This window comes from Paramormyrops kingsleyae, chromosome 2 (genome assembly GCF_048594095.1).
Source record: "Paramormyrops kingsleyae isolate MSU_618 chromosome 2, PKINGS_0.4, whole genome shotgun sequence".
Classification (NCBI taxonomy): Eukaryota; Metazoa; Chordata; class Actinopteri; order Osteoglossiformes; family Mormyridae; genus Paramormyrops; species Paramormyrops kingsleyae.
The window spans coordinates 42734543-42754918 of record NC_132798.1 but is presented as its reverse complement, the minus strand read 5'-3'; the positions used below and the strand labels follow the sequence as shown (position 1 = coordinate 42754918).

Below are 20376 nucleotides of genomic sequence, written 5' to 3'. Positions count from 1 at the left end.
CAAAGGCGAAGATCCATCCATAGCGGCTCTGGGTCCCGTCAGCGTAGCACAAAGCTAGCGTGATCTAGGCTGCCATTATCCAAGGAGCAGGGCCAGGCGCGTGCCACCCGTTTGAACAATGCGGGCGAAATAACTGCCTTATGGGATGCGAAGCTTGCGCATGCGCAGTGACGCAGACGCGCCTTTCAAAATGGCGGCGGCAGCAACACACGCGAAAGATCGATCTCCTGTATTTTCTTAGTTTTATTCTAAACAAGATGCCCCGATTTCATTTAAATACATTTAATAGCTGTAGGAACTAGTGAGCGGTATTTAGCAACATGCTATGTTAGAATAATGCCATCAAACGTGTCTGTTAAGCATATCACAGCGGACATACACGGAGGAAACATGGGGTAGAATCAAACAGGCCACAGGCTTTGAGATAGGCTGGCTCCCCAAGCTATTGCCCCCATTTAGCCCGAATGTCATAGACCTCTCCCCCCCCCCACATCCTGACAAAGATGTATTTAGTTGTATTTTGTTATCAGGGTGATCGTCCGTTCGCAGGCCACTTTGGCCATGTGGTGTAGTCATAAACCGTCGCGGATGTTTACCCGAAACCGGGGCATCAAACAAAGAATAAGGATTCCTTAGACAACCCATTTCAAAATATGGCAGCAACAAACGGAGTGCCCAGTTATTTCAAATAAACCATGACCTTTTTTTTAAAGTATTGAAGCACTTTTCTACCAATGTGAATAATAAACATTTTAGACAAAAAAAATCAACGAATAACGCTGGTAATTCGTTGTCAAAATGAGCGTACGGCATTAGCCCAGAAGAGGGGTGGCAATTTGCATATGTGAAAGCCTATGTGAATGAGACACAGGTCCAAAACTTTTAACTAGAGACACAATATTTAAGTAGAGGCATACCCAAGCGAAACAAGAGAAAGTGTGAAACAAGCACAACTACTTTAGCCCAAGTTTTTAAAAATGAGAAAAAGCCGTAATCAGTTTAACAGTTTTATTTCAATGTCAAAGAGAAAAAAAAACACTTCACCAAAGGCGAAGATCCATCCATAGCGGCTCTGGGTCCCGTCAGCGTAGCACAAAGCTAGCGTGATCTAGGCTGCCATTATCCAAGGAGCAGGGCCAGGCGCGTGCCACCCGTTTGAACAATGCGGGCGAAATAACTGCCTTATGGGATGCGAAGCTTGCGCATGCGCAGTGACGCAGACGCGCCTTTCAAAATGGCGGCGGCAGCAACACACGCGAAAGATCGATCTCCTGTATTTTCTTAGTTTTATTCTAAACAAGATGCCCCGATTTCATTTAAATACATTTAATAGCTGTAGGAACTAGTGAGCGGTATTTAGCAACATGCTATGTTAGAATAATGCCATCAAACGTGTCTGTTAAGCATATCACAGCGGACATACACGGAGGAAACATGGGGTAGAATCAAACAGGCCACAGGCTTTGAGATAGGCTGGCTCCCCAAGCTATTGCCCCCATTTAGCCCGAATGTCATAGACCTCTCCCCCCCCCCCACATCCTGACAAAGATGTATTTAGTTGTATTTTGTTATCAGGGTGATCGTCCGTTCGCAGGCCACTTTGGCCATGTGGTGTAGTCATAAACCGTCGCGGATGTTTACCCGAAACCGGGGCATCAAACAAAGAATAAGGATTCCTTAGACAACCCATTTCAAAATATGGCAGCAACAAACGGAGTGCCCAGTTATTTCAAATAAACCATGACCTTTTTTTTAAAGTATTGAAGCACTTTTCTACCAATGTGAATAATAAACATTTTAGACAAAAAAAATCAACGAATAACGCTGGTAATTCGTTGTCAAAATGAGCGTACGGCATTAGCCCAGAAGAGGGGTGGCAATTTGCATATGTGAAAGCCTATGTGAATGAGACACAGGTCCAAAACTTTTAACTAGAGACACAATATTTAAGTAGAGGCATACCCAAGCGAAACAAGAGAAAGTGTGAAACAAGCACAACTACTTTAGCCCAAGTTTTTAAAAATGAGAAAAAGCCGTAATCAGTTTAACAGTTTTATTTCAATGTCAAAGAGAAAAAAAAACACTTCACCAAAGGCGAAGATCCATCCATAGCGGCTCTGGGTCCCGTCAGCGTAGCACAAAGCTAGCGTGATCTAGGCTGCCATTATCCAAGGAGCAGGGCCAGGCGCGTGCCACCCGTTTGAACAATGCGGGCGAAATAACTGCCTTATGGGATGCGAAGCTTGCGCATGCGCAGTGACGCAGACGCGCCTTTCAAAATGGCGGCGGCAGCAACACACGCGAAAGATCGATCTCCTGTATTTTCTTAGTTTTATTCTAAACAAGATGCCCCGATTTCATTTAAATACATTTAATAGCTGTAGGAACTAGTGAGCGGTATTTAGCAACATGCTATGTTAGAATAATGCCATCAAACGTGTCTGTTAAGCATATCACAGCGGACATACACGGAGGAAACATGGGGTAGAATCAAACAGGCCACAGGCTTTGAGATAGGCTGGCTCCCCAAGCTATTGCCCCCATTTAGCCCGAATGTCATAGACCTCTCCCCCCCCCCCCACATCCTGACAAAGATGTATTTAGTTGTATTTTGTTATCAGGGTGATCGTCCGTTCGCAGGCCACTTTGGCCATGTGGTGTAGTCATAAACCGTCGCGGATGTTTACCCGAAACCGGGGCATCAAACAAAGAATAAGGATTCCTTAGACAACCCATTTCAAAATATGGCAGCAACAAACGGAGTGCCCAGTTATTTCAAATAAACCATGACCTTTTTTTTAAAGTATTGAAGCACTTTTCTACCAATGTGAATAATAAACATTTTAGACAAAAAAAATCAACGAATAACGCTGGTAATTCGTTGTCAAAATGAGCGTACGGCATTAGCCCAGAAGAGGGGTGGCAATTTGCATATGTGAAAGCCTATGTGAATGAGACACAGGTCCAAAACTTTTAACTAGAGACACAATATTTAAGTAGAGGCATACCCAAGCGAAACAAGAGAAAGTGTGAAACAAGCACAACTACTTTAGCCCAAGTTTTTAAAAATGAGAAAAAGCCGTAATCAGTTTAACAGTTTTATTTCAATGTCAAAGAGAAAAAAAAACACTTCACCAAAGGCGAAGATCCATCCATAGCGGCTCTGGGTCCCGTCAGCGTAGCACAAAGCTAGCGTGATCTAGGCTGCCATTATCCAAGGAGCAGGGCCAGGCGCGTGCCACCCGTTTGAACAATGCGGGCGAAATAACTGCCTTATGGGATGCGAAGCTTGCGCATGCGCAGTGACGCAGACGCGCCTTTCAAAATGGCGGCGGCAGCAACACACGCGAAAGATCGATCTCCTGTATTTTCTTAGTTTTATTCTAAACAAGATGCCCCGATTTCATTTAAATACATTTAATAGCTGTAGGAACTAGTGAGCGGTATTTAGCAACATGCTATGTTAGAATAATGCCATCAAACGTGTCTGTTAAGCATATCACAGCGGACATACACGGAGGAAACATGGGGTAGAATCAAACAGGCCACAGGCTTTGAGATAGGCTGGCTCCCCAAGCTATTGCCCCCATTTAGCCCGAATGTCATAGACCTCTCCCCCCCCCCACATCCTGACAAAGATGTATTTAGTTGTATTTTGTTATCAGGGTGATCGTCCGTTCGCAGGCCACTTTGGCCATGTGGTGTAGTCATAAACCGTCGCGGATGTTTACCCGAAACCGGGGCATCAAACAAAGAATAAGGATTCCTTAGACAACCCATTTCAAAATATGGCAGCAACAAACGGAGTGCCCAGTTATTTCAAATAAACCATGACCTTTTTTTTAAAGTATTGAAGCACTTTTCTACCAATGTGAATAATAAACATTTTAGACAAAAAAAATCAACGAATAACGCTGGTAATTCGTTGTCAAAATGAGCGTACGGCATTAGCCCAGAAGAGGGGTGGCAATTTGCATATGTGAAAGCCTATGTGAATGAGACACAGGTCCAAAACTTTTAACTAGAGACACAATATTTAAGTAGAGGCATACCCAAGCGAAACAAGAGAAAGTGTGAAACAAGCACAACTACTTTAGCCCAAGTTTTTAAAAATGAGAAAAAGCCGTAATCAGTTTAACAGTTTTATTTCAATGTCAAAGAGAAAAAAAAACACTTCACCAAAGGCGAAGATCCATCCATAGCGGCTCTGGGTCCCGTCAGCGTAGCACAAAGCTAGCGTGATCTAGGCTGCCATTATCCAAGGAGCAGGGCCAGGCGCGTGCCACCCGTTTGAACAATGCGGGCGAAATAACTGCCTTATGGGATGCGAAGCTTGCGCATGCGCAGTGACGCAGACGCGCCTTTCAAAATGGCGGCGGCAGCAACACACGCGAAAGATCGATCTCCTGTATTTTCTTAGTTTTATTCTAAACAAGATGCCCCGATTTCATTTAAATACATTTAATAGCTGTAGGAACTAGTGAGCGGTATTTAGCAACATGCTATGTTAGAATAATGCCATCAAACGTGTCTGTTAAGCATATCACAGCGGACATACACGGAGGAAACATGGGGTAGAATCAAACAGGCCACAGGCTTTGAGATAGGCTGGCTCCCCAAGCTATTGCCCCCATTTAGCCCGAATGTCATAGACCTCTCCCCCCCCCCACATCCTGACAAAGATGTATTTAGTTGTATTTTGTTATCAGGGTGATCGTCCGTTCGCAGGCCACTTTGGCCATGTGGTGTAGTCATAAACCGTCGCGGATGTTTACCCGAAACCGGGGCATCAAACAAAGAATAAGGATTCCTTAGACAACCCATTTCAAAATATGGCAGCAACAAACGGAGTGCCCAGTTATTTCAAATAAACCATGACCTTTTTTTTAAAGTATTGAAGCACTTTTCTACCAATGTGAATAATAAACATTTTAGACAAAAAAAAATCAACGAATAACGCTGGTAATTCGTTGTCAAAATGAGCGTACGGCATTAGCCCAGAAGAGGGGTGGCAATTTGCATATGTGAAAGCCTATGTGAATGAGACACAGGTCCAAAACTTTTAACTAGAGACACAATATTTAAGTAGAGGCATACCCAAGCGAAACAAGAGAAAGTGTGAAACAAGCACAACTACTTTAGCCCAAGTTTTTAAAAATGAGAAAAAGCCGTAATCAGTTTAACAGTTTTATTTCAATGTCAAAGAGAAAAAAAAACACTTCACCAAAGGCGAAGATCCATCCATAGCGGCTCTGGGTCCCGTCAGCGTAGCACAAAGCTAGCGTGATCTAGGCTGCCATTATCCAAGGAGCAGGGCCAGGCGCGTGCCACCCGTTTGAACAATGCGGGCGAAATAACTGCCTTATGGGATGCGAAGCTTGCGCATGCGCAGTGACGCAGACGCGCCTTTCAAAATGGCGGCGGCAGCAACACACGCGAAAGATCGATCTCCTGTATTTTCTTAGTTTTATTCTAAACAAGATGCCCCGATTTCATTTAAATACATTTAATAGCTGTAGGAACTAGTGAGCGGTATTTAGCAACATGCTATGTTAGAATAATGCCATCAAACGTGTCTGTTAAGCATATCACAGCGGACATACACGGAGGAAACATGGGGTAGAATCAAACAGGCCACAGGCTTTGAGATAGGCTGGCTCCCCAAGCTATTGCCCCCATTTAGCCCGAATGTCATAGACCTCTCCCCCCCCCCACATCCTGACAAAGATGTATTTAGTTGTATTTTGTTATCAGGGTGATCGTCCGTTCGCAGGCCACTTTGGCCATGTGGTGTAGTCATAAACCGTCGCGGATGTTTACCCGAAACCGGGGCATCAAACAAAGAATAAGGATTCCTTAGACAACCCATTTCAAAATATGGCAGCAACAAACGGAGTGCCCAGTTATTTCAAATAAACCATGACCTTTTTTTTAAAGTATTGAAGCACTTTTCTACCAATGTGAATAATAAACATTTTAGACAAAAAAAATCAACGAATAACGCTGGTAATTCGTTGTCAAAATGAGCGTACGGCATTAGCCCAGAAGAGGGGTGGCAATTTGCATATGTGAAAGCCTATGTGAATGAGACACAGGTCCCAAACTTTTAACTAGAGACACAATATTTAAGTAGAGGCATACCCAAGCGAAACAAGAGAAAGTGTGAAACAAGCACAACTATTTTAGCGGTGAGGGTAAAATGCGGACCGTTTACAAACAGCGGATTCCGTGTTTAATAGTGTTGAGGCAATGTTTTCTAGCCATTTAAGAAAGGCAGCAAAGGTTTTTTTTTATACCTTTAAACATTAACAAAAACCGCTAATGTCTTTTCTTTAAAATTTTCAAGTCTATTTCTGTCTGGTTTTTCGCGATAAGTTGCGTGAACGCCTGAGTTAGTGTGTTTTTGGGGCTTGGATACACATCGAGGTCCTGACAGAAATAATTATGTCTGCTTTCACAAACCTAAAGTTAAACTTTAAAGCCCATCGGCGTGTGTGTGTGTGTGTGTGTGTGTGTGCTTGTGCACATGAGCACAAGCACATGGTTCAATGTAACTGTAGCAGCTTATTCCATTCATTCATTGTGCACATACACACATACACTCACCTAAAGGATTATTAGGAACACCATACTAATATGGTGTTTGACCCCCTTTCGCCTTCAGAACTGCCTTAATTCTACGTGGCATTGATTCAACAAGGTGCTGAAAGCATTCTTTAGAAATGTTGGCCCATATTGATAGGATAGCATCTTGCAGTTGATGGAGATTTGTGGGATGCACATCCAGGGCACGAAGCTCCCGTTCCAACACATCCCGAAGATGCTCTATTGGGTTGAGATCTGGTGACTGTTGGGGCCATTGTAGTACAGTGAACTCACTGTCATGTTCAAGAAATCAATTTGAAATGATTCGAGCTTTGTGACATGGTGCATTATCCTGCTGGAAGTAGCCATCAGAGGATGGGTACATGGTGGTCATAAAGGGATGGACATGGTCAGAAACAATGCTCAGGTAGGCCGTGGCATTTAAACGATGCCCAATTGGCACTAAGGGGCCTAAAGTGTGCCAAGAAAACATCCCCCACACCATTACACCACCACCAGCAGCCTGCACAGTGGTAACAAGGCATGATGGATCCATGTTCTCATTCTGTTTACGCCAAATTCTGACTCTACCATTTGAATGTCTCAACAGAAATCGAGACTCATCAGACCAGGCAACATTTTTCCAGTCTTCAACTGTCCAATTTTGGTGAGCTCGTGCAAATTGTAGCCTCTTTTTCCTATTTGTAGTGGAGATGAGTGGTACCCGGTGGGGTCTTCTGCTGTTGTAGCCCATCCGCCTCAAGGTTGTGCGTGTTGTGGCTTCACAAATGCTTTGCTGCATACCTCGGTTGTAACGAGTGGTTATTTCAGCCAAAGTTGCTCTTCTATCAGCTTGAATCAGTCGGACCATTCTCCTCTGACCTCTAGCATCAACAAGGCATTTTCGCCCAACGGGACTGCCGCATACTGGATGTTTTTCCCTTTGCACACCATTCTTTGTAAACCCTAGAAATGGTTGTGCGTGAAAATCCCAGTAACTGAGCAGATTGTGAAATACTCAGACCGGCCCGTCTGGCACCAACAACTATGCCACGCTCAAAATTGCTTAAATCACCTTTCTTTCCCATTCTGACATTCAGTTTGGAGTTCAGGAGATTGTCTTGACCAGGACCACACCCCTAAATGCATTGAAGCAACTGCCATGTGATTGGTTGATTAGATAATTGCATTAATGAGAAATTGAACAGGTGTTCCTAATAATCCTTTAGGTGAGCATATATGCTATGTCTAGATCTCCTGGGGAAATCAAGAGTGTTGCCCACAAACATTGTTCAGCTTTTGGCCTAACATGGTCCTTGCGTGTTTTAAAGTTGCGTGAAGTGGAGTGAGGAGCATTCTGAACATCAAACTATTTTAAGATAAATTGTCTGTAACAGGAAATTTAGTTTCTCAATTTATTTCTTATATATTATTTTGTTAATTATTGAGTTCAAAGTTTTGTAGTAAATGGTGATATTGTCATCAATTTGGTGATAATGCGAGCCAAACATTTCTCGAAAATGACATTTGCATACAGTAAGTAAAACATTCTGAAATCATATTTCTATTTTATTCTGCTGCTGCTTACATGTTTACATCTCTGTCTCTCTCGCTCTCTCTCTCCAGGACAGTGAAAGTAGGACTATTTACCCTTGTTTATGTAGCTGTAGGATGGCCATAATATAGTTTCAATCCGATATCGATGTAATGCTTGTCTGTGATGATTGGTTAACATATTGATTGGTGTATTAATATAGCCGGAAAGTAATAAAACCCATTGCAATCAAGTATACAGTGCCTTATAAAAGTATTCAGTTATCATAATTTTACTCAATTACAAAGGATAGTTAAACGTTTTCCAAATGAGCATTTTATTGCATTTCCAAAGGCACTGTAACTTATTTCTGTGCCAACATTAAAATTAAATAAACTTATGATTTAATGTCGATATGAGATGACAAATTATTCACAAATGATACAGAGGTGCCACTCATTTCCACATACAGTAACTCATCACAATTGGGTGCCACTGTGCTTTTTAATGAAAAGCTGATAAAACTTAAAATGTGGTTCGGTCATGTGTGTAGTCTGTGTGTAGACAAGGAAACAGAGGCATAGTAGCTGTTATTTTTTTATTCCAAAGTCATCCAATTTGCTATTTTCCTTACATACCCACCCATTCACTCACTCACTCACTGACCCACCCACCCATTCACACACCCAAGTCTTCCGTAAGGTGTTTGCAGAACTCGCTGCAGAACCCAGGCTGTGTGAAGTTCCCCTCGTCTTCCACGCCCAATGTAGCCTATGGGACAATAAATAATAAGCAAGCATACTTAGTATCAAAACAGAGCAACAATGTTTTTCATTGCATACTTTCAAGAAAATATTCAGGACCTGACACACAATAAATTGTTCTGGTGACTTTCTTTTTGCAACCACTGACTTCAGCAACAATTGTCAACATTCTTACACAGTATGCATACCTGGTAAGCTGTTCTTATAAGTCTCTAGACAGTGCTGGCAGCATTCCAGGCGATACAATCGTCGGAATTGTGCTTGATAGGCCGCACTGTACAGTTTCCATGGGACTACACCTGTAGGTTTCAAATTTAAGAATGATTCATTAGAGTAAAATCCCTTGTTAATGGGAATACAAACATCCTAACTCAAAGGGTATTCAAATATCATAATATGTTTTATACCTACTGTCAAGCCACTGAAAATGCGCTCGGGCACGGAATGTTTCCCTTCCGACTAAGTCCCAAAAAAAGGTGACAAACAAGTGACAGCTTTAAAAAAGCTTTGTCACCCTCGAACAGGACTACTTCTAAAAGGATATCCTCCAGGACGTCGAGGGGGATCTGTGAAAGAAATCATACAAGCACGCAAATATTATTTTACAATAGTTCTGTAATATAACAAAAACAGACAAAAATAGCATGACTTCTACATTCCAACTCCAACTGCTTAAAATGAAGCTCATTGTTTTCACATTTTTGTAGGGTACAGCACAGTAAGCACAGAGAAAAAAAGAGAAAAACAGCAGGTTCAGCTGTAAGATCAGCTACATAAATACCTGTTCAATGGAGATGGAACCCATTCCTCCTCCTCTACCATCTGTGCTTTCAACACATTGAATTTTCCTAAAAGAAATTATATTGTCACAACTATTGTAAAACTATGACATATTGTAATGGTATCACATAGAGTTGACTCCACCTGAGGGCACAGGTGTAAAACAATTTGATCACGTTGGGCACCAGACCTGGAAAAAGGCAGTCATGATACTACCAGCTTGTCAGACTGAAAGGCTTATATGCATATGGGTCAGAACAATGCATCAGAGTGATAAATATTACAGCATCAACTTTGTAAGGTGTATCAATCCCCACTAGGGTTGTAACGGTATACCGGTATGGCGGTTTATTGTGATATTGACATGTACGATTATCATATCATGCACATTTGCCTATCCGCGGTTTGGAAAAAAAAAAAAGAAACCAGATCTCACCTGCGCTGCTGTGTATATGCAACTTCTTTCCGCTTTACTGCTTAGACTCCACCCATAAATGCACAGCGGCGAAAATGTCCGATAGTGGCTGCAAATTCTAATCTCTATTTCCCGCCGAAAAAAAAATTAAAATCTGCAGTATGGGAATATTTTGGGTATCCGAAAAATGATCGTGGGGTGGATATCCAGTTTGCAAGAAATGTGGACGAACAGTGGCCGCAAAAGGAGGAAATACGTCGAACATGTTCTCCCATATTCGCGAACACCATCCCTCCGTGAAGATAAAGGTAAGTTCCATTTATAACTTAAAGCCGTATTATTTCTGTGATGCAGAGGGAATCCCGGAATCCAGTCATGTAATTGGAGTCAATTACAGTATAATTCAGATGCCACGTAAAATGTCCGATTTGATAGATAGATGGATGAATAAATCAAAATATAGCTGTGCAGCAAATTAAATCGCGATGTGCGTCTGTGAATATACAGCGCAAAAAGGCTGCCGCTTGCTCATTAACCAACTACCCCCACACACACACACACACACACACACACACACACACACACACACACACACACACACACACACACACACACACACACACACACAGCGGCACAGATGATTATTTTGTCCTCCAGGTTCGTGTGCCGCCCCCCATAGAATCCCTCCCGGCGCCCTCCCAACTTCATCCCTTATCGTCTCCGCTCGCCCATCCTCTAGAAAAACGCTTTATTTAGATTATTTTTGTTTTCCTCCAAGTTCGTGTGCCGCCCCCCACGTGACATGAAAAAGTGCCGCCCCAGGCGGCTGCCCCGTTCGCCCATGCCTAAAACCGCCACTGCATGATGATCATGGTTTTTAAAGCGTCTGCTGTCTCATTCACTATGTGAAGACTAGGGTTGTAACGGTATACCGGTATGGCGGTTTATTGTGATATTGACATGTACGATTATCATATCATGCACATTTGCCTATCCGCGGTTTGGAAAAAAAAAAAAAGAAACCAGATCTCACCTGCGCTGCTGTGTATATGCAACTTCTTTCCGCTTTACTGCTTAGACTCCACCCATAAATGCACAGCGGCGAAAATGTCCGATAGTGGCTGCAAATTCTAATCTCTATTTCCCGCCGAAAAAAAAATTAAAATCTGCAGTATGGGAATATTTTGGGTATCCGAAAAATGATCGTGGGGTGGATATCCAGTTTGCAAGAAATGTGGACGAACAGTGGCCGCAAAAGGAGGAAATACGTCGAACATGTTCTCCCATATTCGCGAACACCATCCCTCCGTGAAGATAAAGGTAAGTTCCATTTATAACTTAAAGCCGTATTATTTCTGTGATGCAGAGGGAATCCCGGAATCCAGTCATGTAATTGGAGTCAATTACAGTATAATTCAGATGCCACGTAAAATGTCCGATTTGATAGATAGATGGATGAATAAATCAAAATATAGCTGTGCAGCAAATTAAATCGCGATGTGCGTCTGTGAATATACAGCGCAAAAAGGCTGCCGCTTGCTCATTAACCAACTACCCCCCCCCCCCCCCCCCCCCACACACACACACACACACACACACACAGCGGCACAGATGATTATTTTGTCCTCCAGGTTCGTGTGCCGCCCCCCATAGAATCCCTCCCGGCGCCCTCCCAACTTCATCCCTTATCGTCTCCGCTCGCCCATCCTCTAGAAAAACGCTTTATTTAGATTATTTTTGTTTTCCTCCAAGTTCGTGTGCCGCCCCCCACGTGACATGAAAAAGTGCCGCCCCGGGCGGCTGCCCCGTTCGCCCATGCCTAAAACCGCCACTGCATGATGGTCATGGTTTTTAAAGCGTCTGCTGTCTCATTCACTATGTGAAGACGTGAACACATGAACATATCCAGAGCTACTCTCAAGAGAACACTTAATGATCATTTTATAATTTTATTTAAAAGAATAATCATCAAATACACTAACTGAAAACTCATAGGTGTTTAGTACAAGTGGACACATTCTCTCACCTCAGCGGTCAAGATTGAGCCCTGAAAATCTCAACATGCTTACATTTCTTCATCATAATCTGACCTGAAAAAAAGCAAAGAAATGCATGCTGCTATGATAATCTCAGGAAAATATTAACAAACATGACCCTGCACATATTGCTCTCCCATATATGCTGTTAAAGAGGAAGGACAGTTTGATTTATTCTTGTCTAATATAAAGAGAAATAACTTATTCCTTATTTTGTTCAAATGGGAGATGCGCAGCTTTATTTTATTTATTTTTCCCCCAAAAGTTAGACTCATACTTCCATAAGTTTTTTTTATTTTCATTAAAAAAAAGTTTGTTACAATAAACCATGTTCATCCAAAAACCATATCTCTTTTTATTCATTTAAGGGTCATTGTAGCTGATGATTATACTAATAATAATGATAGTTTAATACCGTATACCACGAAACCGTGATATTTTCTGAGACGATTATCATACCGTGAAAATCTCATACCGTTACAACCCTAATCCCCACCTTCAGATCAGATCACTAAGACCAATTAATCTGACTCCATTAAATTATGCTGCTGTTTGTAATAGGGTCAGTGGTGGCCTAATGGATAGGGAAGTGCACTTGTAATCGAAAGGTGCCACTGAAGTACCCTGAGCAAGGTACCACCCCCAAGCACTGCTCTCCTCTGCAATGTCATGGTGTCATATAGGTTAAATGCAGAGTACACATTTTGTTGTTGTGCACTGTGTGCTGTGGTGTGTCAATGACAACTAATCACTTCACTTATATGCCATGCACTACGAGGCATCACAGAAAATATTTAAAAAGTATGACACAAAAGGAATTGTATTACTGATTAATGAATAGTTTGTTTCCAAGTTATAAATAATATAATAACCGATACATTAGATGTTAAAAGTTATAACACCCATAAACAATGACAACTGTATTACATGAAATGGTTGCCAATTGTTAAATGGTTTCCAAATTTGCGACTAAGAGAGCCCATGCGGCAATCAATCAAATGAGTCAATCAATATATAAACAAACAAACAAATACGGAGGAACAAAACATAAAACATGCACCTCTGAGTCTCTGATTTCCGATCGGGCACTTGTGTGCTCCAGATGTGGTAGTCCCCAGCAGTCATCACTGCACACTGGTAGATCTCCTGTCATACATATCAGACCATGCATGAAAATATTAACCAAATAAGTGTTTCACCACATTTCTGTGATACTGAGCCATCTTATGAAGCATATAACACTTTCTTAGGGTGGCTGAAGGTTGGTATACATTTAGCTGCAGATCAAGTACCCACTGCAAACATACATAAGTATACATATTCTAAAAAACATGGATGTGTTAAGGTTTTTATTAAGTTGTACAACCAGGCCCTCAAAAAATATATATTGTCTTCATACCAGGGGATGCTGCAGTTGTCATACCATGAGCTGGTGCTGCTGTTGTTGTTTGTGCTTGTTCGGCTGGTGCTTCAGCTGGTGCTGCAAAAAAGCACATTTTAAACCAAATGATTTAGAATGAGTTAAATCGGTTGTACTGCATGCATTTCTCATCAACGCTATGCTGTCTAGCATTTCTGACAGATTTGTAAGTTATAGCTTTATGATCTTTCAAATTGCAAAATAAACATGAGGAATCACCTACAATTAAAAGACAAATATAACTTCACGGCACCGGACAGCAAAATTACATAAACATGACATAAACATGACATTACCACTAATAATTTAGAATGAGGGTGGAATACATACCCAAAACTGTCTGACCATTGGAATTTAACTGTATGTCCACTCCTTTGCCCAATCTCTTCTTCATGCTTTCTATGGTTCTTGAATTTCTAGCATTGTTGTAGTGACACAAAATATTTCGCATCAAAAAGACATGCGATGAGGGAGTCATCATGTTGAGAAAATGATTGTTTTTCCTCATTCCAGCAAAGAGCTGTTCAGCACACGGGCTGTTGATCCAACCACGTAACTCTGGGACCAGTTCCACCTTTCGCAAGACATCCCTGGCATCTTTTGAGTTTGCCTCATGAAATCTATCATAAAGAGCATAATGCTCAGACGATCCAGTTATAGGGTGGCCATTTTCATCAGGAACTGGCTTCTTGGTGACTAGCCATGGCAAGCTCACTTTTATCTGTCCAGTAGTGGCACATCTGATGTTATCTTCAGTAGGCTCAAGTAACCTACCCCCATGAGGTTTGAAGGGTAATGATTCTGGATCTCTTAGGTTGGTATGTGTTGCCAACCCTCTCGCAAAATCATATAATACAATGTTTGGAAAATGTTTCATCGACAATAAAAGGTCAGCAAAGTCCCGGGGGCTCTCAGCCCTTATGTTGAACTTAACACCATACACCACAGCACAAGGACAGGTGACCACAGCCCATCCACCTGTTTAAGGAAACTGTAAATCAGAGTGCAACCATTCCAAGTAATGAAACTAAGAACTGTCTGTAAAAACGGTCTCTCAGTAATAGAACACAACTTACCAGAAGCTCCCCAGATCTGTGAAAACACCTTATCATAACTCGCTCTGTTCTTCATTTCTTGTTGAAGTCTCGTTACCAGGTCCATCCGTGAGCCTTTGGGGTCTATGCCACACTGTCGGCACAGAGCACGCACAGCTTCCATCTATAATGAACATTAGTATAGTTGGTCTGGCGTGGTTCAAAAACACACATCTTTGACAAAACTGACAAAAATTGACTTAAGTTCAGTACCTTGAGCTTAAGAAGTTCATCAGTCAGTCGGTCCTCTGTGAGGTTAAACTCAGATTCCTCCTTTGCACTACAAGCAGAATACACTTCTTTGTATTCAGTGTTGAGTACAACATCCCTATCTCTTGTGTGAGGACCAATCCACGGAGCCCAACTATGGTAACTGGGATGGACGACAAATGGGTTTGACTTGTTGCCTTTAAATGATGTTAGAAAATATTATTAACATAACAGTACATTATTCCACGATAAACAAAGTAAATGCTAGAATACTGTCATCCCACCTAGAACATTGTGCGGACTGTACTTACTTGGGACCAACCCACGGCTGATCATTTCAAGGGAAACCATCTCCCAGAAATTTTCAACACTTACCTTTCCATCAAAAGTCTGAGATGGTTCCTCAATGCTGCTCACTAAGGAAAGCAAGACTTAAGTAAGCATGTTCCAAACAGTCATAGCTGGATATGTGGTGCTTGAAACAATGTAAGACTAAGAAAATGAATAAATGTGTTCACTTACCAGGCATGCTAAAAACGCCCTTCTCATGAAGGTCCATCACAACAGATACTGGATGATAACCACACGATACACAAGCATATGTGTAACCGAGGTCTGACAGTGCTTCAAAGCTTAAATAAGCCTGCAGGACCCTTTCCCTGGATGGATAGGTTTTACCAGAGGTCTTCTCCAACACATCCATGGCACTCCCTACTGCCTGATGAGTCTGTGAAATTGATGTATGACATTTAAAGGCTTTACAATATATTATTTTGATAAAGTATTCGTAATTGTTTTAAATGATTAAAACAACAGAACATGGTTCCTACCTGAAGTGTATTGCGTAGAAAATGGCACATGTATATGGACAGAAGTGTGTGGTCATCGAAATTGTGGACACCATCAGTCCACTCCTGGTATCGATATGCCATACCACACCTGTAGCACCATTTTCTGTACACTGAAATTCCTAATGGACACAAGCACCAGTAAATGTTACACATTTATCTTTCACCATTTTACACTGTGACATGTCTCTATACTTTGCACAGTACTAAAAGCCAGTGTATGAAATTATCTCAGTAAGCATACAAGTGTGAATTGCTGGGAAGGAGGCTAAGCTGCTGATAGTGGAAGTCATGGCTACACTGACATTTACAGTACATGTAGTGAGTAATGAAATGTTAAAATATCGATAATAAATATTTAAATAAAGAGAGAACATACCTTCTATGACATCAGTGATTGTTAGGATTTTAGCCTTAGATGTAATCAGCACAGGTTCGCTTAGAGGAGTGGGCTCTAAACATTCTGAGCAAAAGGTTTCTGATGGTATGAAGTGCACAGGGAAATGAATGGTCTTGACCACGTCTGAGGGGAAAATCGCAGGCAGTTTCTTCTTATGAAAAATGTATTGAACCATCCGCGACAGATTTTTGCCTTCAGGTGAGTATGGAGCTCCTTCTTCTAGGTCAAAACTTTCCATGTCAATTGGAAAATGTTCTGTGATGTTCTCCTCCACACTTCTGGTTTTTCTGAAGAGTGCCTGGTCCGTTTCAAATAAATGCCACTTGGCAACATATTTAGGTATGCATGACTGCCTTGGGTTCGCGCAAGGACAATGCCATGAAATGATTTTAGAATTGTACCTTACCACCACTCTGCCAAGCCGGCTGTAATAGGAGATAGTTGACTCGTATACAGAAATGTGCTTTTTGTAGGGGGGTCCACACACAGTCACCAGACAGGACAACGGGACTCCTGCATCATTTGCTTCTCTCTGACGTACCAAACACCTTTCCTTTTTGTCTTCCCCAAACCACTTGTCATGTACCATCACCTGCAAAACATCCTCTGTAAGTGATGGAGTGTCCATTCTGGCTGGAGGGCAGTACACGAGGGACTGAATGTGGTGGCACTCAAATGGACGAAGGTTTGACCTCTCTGCAAACTCTGCATTAATTCTGCAGATATCCAGCTCACACATTGTTTTTTGTTCAGGACCCCATGTCCTTTTAATGACACGTACTGGTGTGCTGGGTGCTATAAAAGACTTTGCTACTGCAAACACTCCATTTGTGTAATCAACACACTGAGCACTGAGGTGGTTCTGTGCCGTAATGTCCATTTTGATGGGAGTGTGACGTCTTCGAAGATGTATCCGTAGGTTCCGTCTATTAAGGATTAGGCCACAGCTAGTACACTTCACTGTTTTCTGCTTTCTTTGGGTGAGAGGGTGGTAGTGCTGGTGCTGCTGAGGAGCCAGGATCAGAGGAACATGAAGAAAGTGAGGGGTGGAGGATGGGGACTGGGGGAGGGGGACATGCAGCTTCAGAAGCAGTAAAGGAGGGAGCAGGAGAGGCGGGAGGTGACTGATGCGCTTCCGTTGTGGTTGGCTTGGTTTCACTGATGCATTGGGATACATGATGTTTAAACTGGTCTTTGCGTATTATTGTTTGGCTGCAATAAAGACAATGAAAGTGTCCTGTGGGTCTGCAATAATTGTTGCATTTGCTGATGAAGAAACCTGCAAGACGGCAACATGAAGACCAAAGCTATCAACAGAAAAGAAAGGTATACACAGAACGGGACTGGGGGAGTGAGGTCAGGAGTAGCTGATCAGAAAGTTACAGTGTCAAACAAAACACAAACATAGGTAAATTAGCTTACCAATATTCACATGACTTCAGGGACTCCCACTAAGGAACTCCACATCATTTTGTCTATCTTGATTGTAAGAAGTGCATTCTACATTTAAGCATGTGTATGTTTTAAAACCACCAAAATCAATAGACCAATAAACATCATTAGGAATTACCTCTATGCTGTACTGCATGTCTCACGTGGCTCTGAATGTGTGTTGTAAATTTGAATTGTTGGTCAGTTGCATAAGTGCAGCATGGGCATCTGAACACACCGTCTAGGCAAAACCTTGTTGCATCAGGACTGGCCTGTAAATGCGTTGGATGCTTTAAAACATAAACAATAAAACATTGTGTAAACTTACTGTTACTCTGAGGTGCACGCTCATTCTAACAACATAACATGCATGCAGAAGTAATGCAGCTTGTAAGGTTATCAGGCTGTGATATCGATAAAATATCTTATAGAGCATTCATATCATCAGCATTAACTTGAGTATCCTGAGCATCATAATATAGCCTAAACATCTGCATAATTAACAATCATAATATACTATTTTTACATAAATACCATTGAGGTTGTTGGTGTAATTTAATAATATATCGGTCACATACTCCATAACTCTTAATAAAACAATTCGGTCATCATAATCAGAAAAACTCAAAAGCACCTGTCGTAGTCTGTTTTCTACATATGCATTTGTGATAAATATTTTGCAATATTGTCATATAATTTTTAGGACATAAGGCCCAGACCTGCGGTCCCTGAAACAAAAGAGAAACAACCTAGCAGCAAAACGTACCGTCTGCGTTTTCTAGTGTTACGCCCTAAAACAAAACATATATACATGATTTATTTATTCAAATTTCATTTTAGTCTATTCAATGTGTTACCCTTCTCATGTTCTGAATCTAAGGGCATTTCAAGTCCGGAAATTTTAACTAGAGACACAATATTTAAGTAGAGGCATACCCAATTTCATTTTAGTCTATTCAATGTGTTACCCTTCTCATGTTCTGAATCTAAGGGCATTTCAAGTCCGGAAATTTTAACTAGAGACACAATATTTAAGTAGAGGCATACCCAAGCGAAACAAGAGAAAGTGTGAAACAAGCACAACTACTTTAGCCCAAGTTTTTAAAAATGAGAAAAAGCCGTAATCAGTTTAACAGTTTCATTTCAATGTCAAAGAGAAAAAAAAACACTTCACCAAAGGCGAAGATCCATCCATAGCGGCTCTGGGTCCCGTCAGCGTAGCACAAAGCTAGCGTGATCTAGGCTGCCATTATCCAAGGAGCAGGGCCAGGCGCGTGCCACCCGTTTGAACAATGCGGGCGAAATAACTGCCTTATGGGATGCGAAGCTTGCGCATGCGCAGTGACGCAGACGCGCCTTTCAAAATGGCGGCGGCAGCAACACACGCGAAAGATCGATCTCCTGTATTTTCTTAGTTTTATTCTAAACAAGATGCCCCGATTTCATTTAAATACATTTAATAGCTGTAGGAACTAGTGAGCGGTATTTAGCAACATGCTATGTTAGAATAATGCCATCAAACGTGTCTGTTAAGCATATCACAGCGGACATACACGGAGGAAACATGGGGTAGAATCAAACAGGCCACAGGCTTTGAGATAGGCTGGCTCCCCAAGCTATTGCCCCCATTTAGCCCGAATGTCATAGACCTCTCCCCCCCCCCCACATCCTGACAAAGATGTATTTAGTTGTATTTTGTTATCAGGGTGATCGTCCGTTCGCAGGCCACTTTGGCCATGTGGTGTAGTCATAAACCGTCGCGGATGTTTACCCGAAACCGGGGCATCAAACAAAGAATAAGGATTCCTTAGACAACCCATTTCAAAATATGGCAGCAACAAACGGAGTGCCCAGTTATTTCAAATAAACCATGACCTTTTTTTTAAAGTATTGAAGCACTTTTCTACCAATGTGAATAATAAACATTTTAGACAAAAAAAATCAACGAATAACGCTGGTAATTCGTTGTCAAAATGAGCGTACGGCATTAGCCCAGAAGAGGGGTGGCAATTTGCATATGTGAAAGCCTATGTGAATGAGACACAGGTCCAAAACTTTTAACTAGAGACACAATATTTAAGTAGAGGCATACCCAAGCGAAACAAGAGAAAGTGTGAAACAAGCACAACTACTTTAGCCCAAGTTTTTAAAAATGAGAAAAAGCCGTAATCAGTTTAACAGTTTTATTTCAATGTCAAAGAGAAAAAAAAACACTTCACCAAAGGCGAAGATCCATCCATAGCGGCTCTGGGTCCCGTCAGCGTAGCACAAAGCTAGCGTGATCTAGGCTGCCATTATCCAAGGAGCAGGGCCAGGCGCGTGCCACCCGTTTGAACAATGCGGGCGAAATAACTGCCTTATGGGATGCGAAGCTTGCGCATGCGCAGTGACGCAGACGCGCCTTTCAAAATGGCGGCGGCAGCAACACACGCGAAAGATCGATCTCCTGTATTTTCTTAGTTTTATTCTAAACAAGATGCCCCGATTTCATTTAAATACATTTAATAGCTGTAGGAACTAGTGAGCGGTATTTAGCAACATGCTATGTTAGAATAATGCCATCAAACGTGTCTGTTAAGCATATCACAGCGGACATACACGGAGGAAACATGGGGTAGAATCAAACAGGCCACAGGCTTTGAGATAGGCTGGCTCCCCAAGCTATTGCCCCCATTTAGCCCGAATGTCATAGACCTCCCCCCCCCCACATCCTGACAAAGATGTATTTAGTTGTATTTTGTTATCAGGGTGATCGTCCGTTCGCAGGCCACTTTGGCCATGTGGTGTAGTCATAAACCGTCGCGGATGTTTACCCGAAACCGGGGCATCAAACAAAGAATAAGGATTCCTTAGACAACC

At 41.9% G+C, this 20376-nt stretch overlaps 2 protein-coding genes across 2 annotated transcripts; both read right to left on the bottom strand.

The window, feature by feature from the left end:
• Positions 1–8717: 8717 nt before the first annotated feature.
• On the bottom strand, positions 8718–15054 carry LOC140587737 (uncharacterized; the record flags this gene model as incomplete). The annotated part of the gene is made up of 10 exons (XM_072709264.1): positions 8718–8890; positions 9072–9182; positions 9295–9449; positions 9665–9731; positions 12105–12168; positions 13175–13260; positions 13514–13594; positions 13865–14512; positions 14611–14752; positions 14842–15054. Coding segments are annotated over 6 exons (1182 nt in total), but the record flags the coding sequence as incomplete, so codon positions are not given.
• On the bottom strand, positions 14927–17116 carry LOC140587718 (uncharacterized; the record flags this gene model as incomplete). Its single annotated transcript, XM_072709255.1, has 4 exons — positions 14927–15254; positions 15361–15565; positions 15669–15808; positions 16066–17116. Coding segments are annotated over 4 exons (1548 nt in total), but the record flags the coding sequence as incomplete, so codon positions are not given.
• Between the last annotated feature and the right edge of the window lie 3260 nt (positions 17117–20376).